The sequence below is a fragment of the Pipistrellus kuhlii genome, unplaced genomic scaffold (genome assembly GCF_014108245.1).
Source record: "Pipistrellus kuhlii isolate mPipKuh1 unplaced genomic scaffold, mPipKuh1.p scaffold_m20_p_11, whole genome shotgun sequence".
NCBI classification, from domain to species: Eukaryota; Metazoa; Chordata; class Mammalia; order Chiroptera; family Vespertilionidae; genus Pipistrellus; species Pipistrellus kuhlii.
In genome coordinates, this window is record NW_023425416.1 from 8151125 (window position 1) to 8160759 (window position 9635).

Here is a 9635-nt window from a genome sequence, read left to right on the forward strand (position 1 = left end):
GCGCGGGGCCGGCGCTGCTGCGGACGGCGAAGGGGATGCTACTTCGGCAACTAGATGGACCCACGGGGGCCCTTTGGGGCGGCCAGACCGGGATCCCCCGTCCTCCCCGCGTCCCCCAAACCCATAGGCCCCCAAAGTTGTGAATCACGCACGGAACTCTGCCTGGGTTTGGACTCTTTCTCTTCCCCCCCCCCCCCCCCGCCACTTTTTTTTTTCTCCACCGGCAAAACGATCACGATTCCTCCCCCTCCCCCTCCCCTCTCTCCCCTCCTTCCCTATGATTCGCGAGCCGCTCGCACTTTCCCGAGGGGAGCGCGGGCGCCAGTTGCCTCCGTTTAAAGTTTGAGGGGCGGCGGCGGCGGCGGCGGCCGGCGGGCGCGGGGGACACGGGAGCCGCTGGCGGGGCCGCGCCGCCGCCCGGGTCCTTCCCCTTGAAGTGACTCCTCCAAGTGATGTCAGCTGCATGTGAAAGACAGGGATCTCACGCGGAGGGGAAGAGGTTTGCCATCAAAATGTGACAGCGGAGACAGCGCTGCATGGCTCGGGAGGCAGCTCCGCGGCGGCGGGGGACAGAGGTAAACGCGCGGCGGCTTCGGGGTCTCCGGTAACTTCGCCCCTTCGCCGTCCAGCCCCCGGCGCGCGTGCCGGAGGAGGCCGGGGTCTGGGGAGTCGCTCAGGGGGCTTCATTTGAGGCTCTTTTTCTTTCTCCTTTCCTTTCTCTCTCTCCTCTCTCTCCTGGTCCTTTGTAAGCCCTCCCCGCACCCCCTTTGAAAGTCCCAGGGCAGGGCCGGTGGGTCCCTTCGCGCGCTGGATGAATGAGCGGCGATTTGGTACCCTTGGGTGCACTTTGTTCTGCCTGCCCCCGTTCATTTGAATGCAAATGGTGACCTGGACCCGACTTAGGTGCTTATTAAACTGCGGTTTGCTTCCCTCGCCTTTTCCTCTGGGATGCAGACTTAGAGGAGAGAGAGGCTGCTGCGCCCTGGCCCAGCCCTCGCGCCTCGCCCCGGAGCGCCATGGCCAGCTCGGCTTCCCTGGAGACCATGGTGCCCCCGGCCTGTCCCCGCGCCGGAGGAGCGTCGCCGGCCACCTCCAAGACGCTGGCCTTCTCCATCGAGCGCATCATGGCCAAGACGTCGGAGCCCCGCGCGCCCTTCGAGCCCCGGCCCGCCGGGGCGCTGGAGGCAGACGGCGGCGGCCAGGGCAAGAAACTGCTCAACCTCTGCTCGCCGCTGCCCTGCATGCTCCCCCTGCAGCCCCTGGGCTACGACATGCCGTCCAAGACGCTGCTCAGCTACTCGGAGCTCTGGAAGAGCAGCCTCCGGGCGGGCGGCGGCGGCGGCGGCGGGGGGGCCCCGGTGTGCGGCGCCAGCGGCTTGTGCAAAACCAACTGTGGCGTGTGCTGCAAGGCCGAGCTGGGCCTGGCGCCCGCCGCGCTGCCCGCCGGCCGCGTCATCAAGCCGCAGGTCATCCACCACCACGCGGCCGTGGGGCTGCCGGCCAGCGGCTCGCTCTACTACTTCAACTACCTGGACTCGGCCGCCTACCCGCCCTCCGAGCTGCTGGGCGGCCCTCTCTTCCCCTCCGGCCTCCTCAACGCCGCCGCCGCGGCGCAGGCCCCCGCCACCGCCGCCGCCCTGGCCGCAGCGCACCCCAAGCTCTTCCTGCTGGAGAATGCCAAGCTGGCCGGCCTGGCCGCGGACAAGTTTGCCCACCCGGCGGCCCCCTACGCCCACAAGGAGCGCCTGCCCGCGCCGCTGGAGCAGGTGCTGAAGGAGAACTCGGCGCTGACTGCCGAGCGAGGCGGCGGCGGCAAGGGCCACCACGGCAAGCTGCCAGGCGGGGCGTCCGCGGATGGCAAACCCAAGAACTTCACCTGCGAGGTGTGCGGCAAGGTGAGGCCTGGGCCCTGGGGTCCGGGAGGGGTGGGCAGCAGCAGCGGCTGTTTCTTGGGGGGATGCCTGGCGCTCCCTGGTCTCTAGGAGCTCCCCAATAGCTGTCTACTCAAGTCCCCGACCTCAGTTTCCTGATCTGTACAATGGGGGTGCCACACGCAGCTGGGAAGGACAGAGGGTTGGGGAGCCCTTTGCAGAATGAAAGGGGCTCTGGTTGGGGGAGGGGTGCCGCCTGGGCAGGGTGAGCCGTGGCCTCCCCGGGCTGAGGCCAGGCTCCCCCGTGGGCACACCACAAGGCGCCCCTCCCCTCGTGTCCTCCCCTAGGTGTTTAACGCCCACTACAACCTCACCCGCCACATGCCTGTGCACACCGGAGCCAGGCCGTTCGTGTGCAAAGTCTGCGGCAAAGGCTTCCGCCAGGCCAGCACGCTATGCAGACACAAAATCATCCACACCCAGGTACGTGGCCCCGTGGTCCCGGGTCCGGCCCACCCGCGCGCAACGCCCTGCTCCCAAGCGGCATAGCTGGGAGAGGATGGCCCAGGGTTCCCCGTACCCCGCTCCTCCGAGAGCCCTCGCCCCTCCCTCCAAGGTGCTCTTTCAAGGTCCCCCCCCCCAGGTGGCCTCTCGCCACCCAGCACCGGGCCTCACTGCCTTCGTGCCCCTCTCCGCAGGAAAAGCCTCACAAATGCAACCAATGCGGCAAGGCGTTCAACCGCAGCTCCACGCTCAACACGCACATCCGCATCCACGCGGGCTACAAGCCCTTCGTCTGCGAGTTCTGCGGCAAAGGCTTCCACCAGAAAGGTAGGGTGCGGGGCGGAGGCCTCTGCCCCTCTCACCTGGGGTGCCGGCGGGCCGGCTAGCGGAGAGGCTGAGCGGTCTGGAGAGAAGGAACAGGCGCACCGCGTTTCTCTGCTATCGGGCTGGGCCGGGTTTGGTAGGAGCTCCCGGGCAGCTAGCAGACCTCGCCGGATTCTGGTTGGTTGCACAGAGGAGCCAGGAATAAGGAGGGCAGGGACAGAGGGAAAGAAGGTAGGAGAGAGTGTGTTGCCTTACAGAAAAGGTTCCCATTGTAGCCGGAACTCCCCTTTCTAATAATAATTAAAAATAAGGGGGAAAAAAAAAACCTAGGCAAAACCCACCACGTGGGAACGATTTAAGAAAGTGTCACTGGGGGCGCGAAAGTGTCCAGGTTGGCCCAGCGCAGCGGGAGGGCCCCAGGGAGGGCCTGGGGCCTGGGGCCTGGGGCCTGGGGCCCCGGCAGGGGGGGGGGGGGGGGGGGGGGGGACCAGGGCCCGGGCTGGGCTGGGGCTCGGCCGTCCAGCCAGTCCTGCGAGCTACGGGCTGGACGCTGAGGAAGTTTGACAACTTCTCCGCTCGCAGAGCACTGGAGCCGGAGCCGACCCCAGGAGGCCCAGACGCCACCCCCTCCCTCCCCTTGCCACGCCATCCCCGAACCGTGCTGTGTTGGGTCTTTGCAGGGAACTACAAGAACCACAAGCTGACCCACAGCGGCGAGAAGCAGTACAAGTGCACCATCTGCAACAAGGCCTTCCACCAGGTCTACAACCTGACCTTCCACATGCACACCCACAACGACAAGAAGCCCTTCACCTGCGCCACCTGCGGCAAGGGCTTCTGCAGGAACTTTGACCTCAAGAAGCACGTGCGCAAACTGCATGACAGCGCGGGCCCCGCCGCCCCGGCCGCCAAGGACCTGGCCCGGACCGTGCAGAGCTGAGCGCGCAGGCCGGCCCCTCCCTCCGGCCCAGACTCTCCGGCCGGCAGAGCGCGCCTGTCCACTCGTGTCTACAATTCAAAGGGAAGAGACTGTAGCAGAGAGGCTAACTTCTATTTATCGAAACCAGCGAATTTTTGGAAAGTTTAAACGTTTCCTCGATGACTGGAAGCGAGCAGCCTGGCTCCCACCTTTGTATATTCATTCGGGAAACTTATTGAAACCTTGTGCGCCGACACGTATTTCATTCCGGCCGCCGGCCTGGGACAGCAACGCCTCAGCCGCCATTCTACAGCCATGTAAACCCTCCTGTCCATCCGAACACGGAATACACACATATGTGACTCAATAAACAGGTCATTGTGCGCGTTTTCTTTCCCGACCCCGTCCCCTCGCGGCGCCATCCGCTCAGCAAACGCCGAAGAAGGAGCAGGCAATGCACAGGGGCAGCGTTTCCCTGCCCAAAGGCGACCTCCTCGGGGCGTCTGGACCCCCTGGGAGGCCAACCCAGTGTTCCTACTGCGCCTGCGCACTAAGACCTCCCCAGCCCCCTTCTCCCCCCCAAAGCTTGGGTGAAAAGGCCTCCACGTGATGAAATTTTTCTCTTTGGTGACTGTTCCGACGCTTGGAATTCTGGGTGTTGCTTTTATTTGGATGACTTTTTTTTTTCTTTTAAAGAGGGGTACCAAGTAGCTGGATGTTGGGGAACAAATTTGGGGTGCGTCCTCGCGCGGGGTAAAGGGCCCGGCACTAGCCCAGTCGGGGCGCTTCTGGGCTGCACCCTTCGCTGGGCGACCCAATGGGGCCGCTGTCCCTCCCAGCCTTTCCCGGAGGCGAGGGCTGAGTCCCAGGGACTCCCTGGTCCGCGCGGCAGATGGGGGGGGGGGGGGGGGAGAGAAACACCCCGAGCCGCCGCCGCCGCCTCCCGCCCCCGATCGCCGCGCCGGTTCCCGAACCGCCAGCTCCCTCCCCGCCACCACCCGGGCGCGCTGATGCAACGATCTCACGCCTGCTTCCTCAGTAATGACCCAAATTAAGAGAGAAAACAGAGACCCTTCAAACGGCATTCCATTAATCATCTAATCATCCCCAGGAGGGGGCCGGCCACCGCGCCCCGTTTGATCCGAATCTGGATAATCAACGAGCTCGGATTACTGGCTGGGCGCGCCGACCTCCCCTCCCCGCCCCCCAATCTTAATGTCCGCGCGGCGATTCCGCCCACGTCCCGGCCCCGGTCCGGCGCGGGGAGGAGACGCGGGAGGGAAGGCGGCGGGCGGGCGCCTCCGCGGTGCTGCCTCTGCCGGCGCGAGGGCGGCGCGGCTGCGACGCGGTTCCCACGGCAGGTGCGGGCTCTTTGGGGGGAAAGAGAGCGAACGCGGGAGGAAATCCCCAAGCCACTCTGAGCGTGGTTTGTTGTCTGGCCACCCCACAGCCCGGGACACAGCAGGCGGCCAGTGCTGGTGGCGGCTGGAGCTTACGGGGCTTGAAAACCTGGCATCTACGGAGCGCCTGGTCCAGCCAGGCCCTGGACACACGTCCTTCCGAGTGTTCACAGCTCGCTATGGGGAGGGTTATACCCACTTAACGGGCTGACTTGTTGAGGCCGAGAGGAGCCAAATTACATGCCTAGGGTTATGGGGACGAGGTGGGGCTGGGATTCGAACCCCGGGCTATGCGGGGATCTATATTGTTTCCAGTTCTTGTCCTTGGAGGAGGACGGGCTGAAAGGTGGATGCTTCGCCCTGGCCACCGCCGAAGGTGGCTTCCTGGCCGCCTTTCCAGCCCGCAGACCCATTGCGCGGGGAAGGAGAAGTGTCGATGTTGTTTGCACAGAGGAAGGCGACAGCTTCCTCAGGCTGTCGCGGGGCTATTTTTAGTGCCTCCGAGGCAGAAATAGGAACGTGTACATTAGAATTCCATTTCCTGAAAGGAGAGCGTCCTCGTTTCTGTAGCCTCCCCCACCGCCCCAAGTCTGGGAAGATGCAGCCGGAGGAGGGGGGGAGGAGGAAGCGAGGAGGAATTTAAATGCTAGCTCGTTCTGGCTGCAGTTCGCTGCGGGGAGACTGGGACCCGGAGGGAGATGCAGATTGAAGTTGGGAATGTCGGTAAATGCCGCAAACCCCAGGAAACCCCGGGGTGGGTGAGGACAGCTTGGCGGCTAAGGACGTGGAAACGCCGCCTGGCCTTTCCCAGACACCTATCTCCCTATCTCCGGGGCCGGTGTGGGGAGCAGGCGCCTTCCCCGGTTCTCAGAATGGGCTGTATGAGCCCCGCCTCCTCCACACAGCCCGCCCCCATTCGGGGAGATCGTGGGTGCCCCTGACAGCGGTCTCCCTCAGAATCCCTTCCTTCTTGCATTCCTGAGAGGATCCTTTGCAGATGTGCTTCCTGGAGCCCAACCAATGGCCAGCACAAGCCCACATTCTCTCTAAGTAGTTCCAGAACTTTGGGCAAGGGGTGAACATCCTATGCAAAAGCATCCTCTTAGAGAACAGGATTTAAAAGTTGGCCTGTGTGTGGAAATAAGGTTCAAGTGCTCCTTTAAGAAGAAAACATAAATTAAAAATAGGTGGGATGTCCCCATCGGGGAAATAACTTTCTAACCATCAAGTAAGAGAACGTTGTTTCAGAAATTCTTCTCTTGGCGAGAGGGTCCCCAGCTCATAAAACTGGAGAGAGGTGTTTCCGGTGCCGTTCTGAAGGGGGCGAAGGGGACCTGCTTGCAAACCAGGCAGCCGAGGAGATGAAGCCAATGAGGGCAGCAGCAGGCGTTTCTCTCTGGGACTGCTCTTCTCTGCGGGAGCTGGGGCTCTGGGGCAAAGCGGAGCCGAGTTTTGCTTACACCAACCTCCTCGAGGTGGTTTTCCCATAACCTGCCTGTTACTTAACCTGTCAATCGCTCTCACCTGAGAAGGTGTTATTTCACATCTGGTGGTAATTGTGGGTAAACAGAATGAGGCTGTGTCTATAGGGCTTCGCTCTGCCTCCCACAGGTTTGCAGTCATTCCTCCGGGTTTGAGATGCCTGTTTTCTTCATTCAAGGATTCCTTCACCTGAAGAGTAGTGAGAAGAGAAAGGGAACCTTTTGTCTGAATCACTGAATACCTTTCACAGACAGTGCAGGTTCTGAAAGCAAACGCTAAGCGCTCTTAGTCACCATCTGAACTGGGGTCCTCCTTAGTTCCTCACCGTGCATCGGAATTGAAGGGTGAAAAGGCTCTGTCTTTCAGATTTTTTCCGTCCTCTTCATGTTAAACAGTTTGCATGACTTGTCGTTTGCAATATCCGTAAATGACTTCAACAAGGTAGTCATCAGCTGTGTGTTCATATTCTAACCTTGATTAAATTGAAGAGGCCACCCTTAAAATATTTGGGGGGGGGGGAGAATCAAATTGCGGGGGAGGGGGGGCCCTGTCACAGACACAAAAAGACTCCAATTATCTTTTCCCCTACAAGATGTTTGTTCTGTCCATGACTGCTCACACTTCAGCAATCTTGCCAGCAAAACTCAAAAAAAAAAAAAAAACCCTCCCCTTGTTCCAAAGCCACAGCCTTGTACATAACAGATTGTACAGTCCTGTTGCCTTAGGCGGGTTAGAGGTTCCTCTCTGCAGAGAGCGACACAGAGAAGTTGCCAGCATCCAGACATATTTGGGGGAGCACTGTGCTCCTTGCCTTGGCTGCAGAAGCGGGTCTGTAAGGTCCCCGTTTGGCTCACAGGAGGATGGAGGACTGCCTGAGCCAGGAGCAGGAGTCACAGCAATGAGGCATCCAGGTGTGCTGAATGGGCTGGGGGAGAGGAGGGAGCAGGGAGAAGGAGGAGTGGGGGGCTGCCAAAGAGGGGACTGGAGTCTTGAGAAAACGCTGGGAAATAAACAACCTCAAGGCAGCTGCGTTGCCCTTTTCCCTGCACTTCCCTCTCAACCGTCTGAGCAACCAGTTTGCTCCTAGAAACATGTTAATTGCCAACGGAGCTCATTAAGGCATGCACATGCAAAACACAGCAAGAAAGATTAAATGGACAAAAGCGCAATAATGAACTGTCAACAATCGGGCCCATCTACGAGACCAGGATCACTTAAGAATGAGGCATTTAGAGGCAACAAAGGATTGTCTGGGACAGGAAGAAAAGACGACCTAGACTTTTGTTTAGTCAACACAATTGATTACAAATGAGAGATTAACAGGATAGCTTCAGATTTTTTTTTTAAAAGAGGCAGAAAAGAAAAGTCCAATTAAGTCCACCGAATGTTAACTACATTGCGTTCCATGCCTAGCCCCAAAGAAATTCTCATTAAACCATCCCTGGCGATCCCTTTTGGAAAGTAATTTGTCTCCCTGATGGAGCAGAGAAAGAGAATCGTGTAAAAGAAAGCGTTAGTTCTTGGCACAATGAGCTTAGGAGACACACTAGAAAGAGCCAAAGGGGGAGTTAATGAGCATCTGACAAACTGCTTGGATTCAGGCCTAGAGAACAGCGATGAAAAGATGAAATTGGCCAACAACTATTCTTTATATCAAACATAAAAAGGCCAATCTGAAACGGGGCTGCTCAAAACTGGTTGAAAGTACATAGCCCAAGGAAAAGGGAGCCCTGGCCGCGCTCCGCGGTGGACACTGGACAGACAGAGGCAGAGCTCGGCGGGCCACCAGCTAGGAAACAGGCAGAAAGGCTGGCTCTCACCACCAAGCAGACTCAGCCTCCCGCCCTGGTGGAGGGGCTGATATGAAGCTTTCCCCGCCCCTACACTCTGGTTGTTTCTTTCACGAGTGAAAAGTGGATCAGGCTAGCCTTTGAGGGCTCCCTAAAAGTTCTGGTGATCTGGTCACTCACCAAACTATTCCTCTCTCCTAGAGTCACAGCCCCCACCCCAGGGGTACCATATCCCCCAGTTCACATTCGGTTCTCCTCTCCCCCTCCCTGGCCATTCAAAACCCTCCGCGCAGGTGACTGCCTTCCTAATTCTGCGTGGAGCAGAGCAGGCAAGGAAATGAAGGCTGAGGATTCTCGACCCGTCACAGAGTAGTTACATTATTTCTTGGAGTTGTTCATATTGTTTTCAGGGACCGCCTCATTTTAATGTTTCCTTTTTTGATCACAGTAGACCAAAGGTATGGATCTGAGACAAGCAGTCCATCGTAATCAAAGCTAATTGCCCGGGCATCCACAGCAGAAGCATTTGGGGTTTATTTTACAAAATCCGGGACAGCCAGGTGGGACAGAATGGAGCGGTGTGCTGGGGTTTTCAGCTGAGTTCACCAGCTAAGGAACCAGAACCAATTCTGTGGCTTCCTGAATGCCTTATTTATTCCATTTGCCATGGACCCGTGCCATCTCGGATACTAGAGTGCAGCATTTAAATCTTGATTCTAGGTTTTATATCTTCCTCTCAAATCCTTGGTAACAACTATCACATTTCTGAGGGCTTGGCTTGCACTTCAGGCTGTGCTCATGCTTCGTGGGGGAAAAAAATATATTGGTGTCTGGAACTAAAGAATGAGGAAGAAGAAATATACCGATTCAAAATAAAAACAGTCATCGAAGAGTACAGACTAGTTCTGGCTTTCAAAGCACAGAGGTGTTATAGAATCTAGCAAGGTGCATTTTAGGAATGAGACTTTTCTAGTGCAGACAGACTATACGTGCTGCTATAACCAGCTCTTCACCAAGATGATACGCCATCGTCATTGCTTCTCTCCTTTCAACGAAGTTGTGTAGTTTTAGGTTGTATTTAGAGCTCTTTTTCCTCAGAGTTTCGCTGTCTTCCTTTACCTTAGAAGTGGATGGGGTGAATTGTGTAGGAAAGAAATAATATTATCTATCGGAAGAAAGTAGAGTGTGTGGTTAGGAGTCTGATGTCGGGCTGAGTGCAAGTTCAAATCCTAGTTCAGCCACTTAACAGGAAAAACCATTTTGTATCTGTTTCCTCATCAGCACAACGGGGATACTGGGTATGTCTCATAAGGTTGTTTTGAGTTATATGTATTAAGTGAGTTAA

At 58.0% G+C, this 9635-nt stretch overlaps 1 protein-coding gene across 1 annotated transcript; it reads left to right on the forward strand.

Moving 5' to 3' along the window:
- The first annotated feature begins 399 nt into the window (after positions 1-399).
- FEZF2 (FEZ family zinc finger 2) lies at positions 400-4276 on the forward strand. The gene is made up of 5 exons (XM_036432413.2): positions 400-575; positions 955-1895; positions 2220-2354; positions 2570-2702; positions 3380-4276. Exons 2-5 carry the CDS (start codon positions 1017-1019, stop codon positions 3637-3639), a joined length of 1407 nt encoding a protein of 468 aa, XP_036288306.1. The 5' UTR covers positions 400-575; positions 955-1016; the 3' UTR covers positions 3640-4276.
- Positions 4277-9635: the final 5359 nt, after the last annotated feature.

What these genes read in the sequence shown, in the direction of transcription:
- FEZF2 (XM_036432413.2), top strand. Translation starts at nt 1,017, where the DNA reads ATGGCCAGCTCGGCTTCCCTGGAGACCATGGTGCCCCCGGCCTGTCCC. An exon ending in ACAAAATCATCCACACCCAG is followed by an intron (nt 2,355 to 2,569) that starts GTACGTGGCCCC and finishes CCCTCTCCGCAG; the next exon opens with GAAAAGCCTCACAAATGCAA. An exon ending in CAAAGGCTTCCACCAGAAAG is followed by an intron (nt 2,703 to 3,379) that starts GTAGGGTGCGGG and finishes GGGTCTTTGCAG; the next exon opens with GGAACTACAAGAACCACAAG.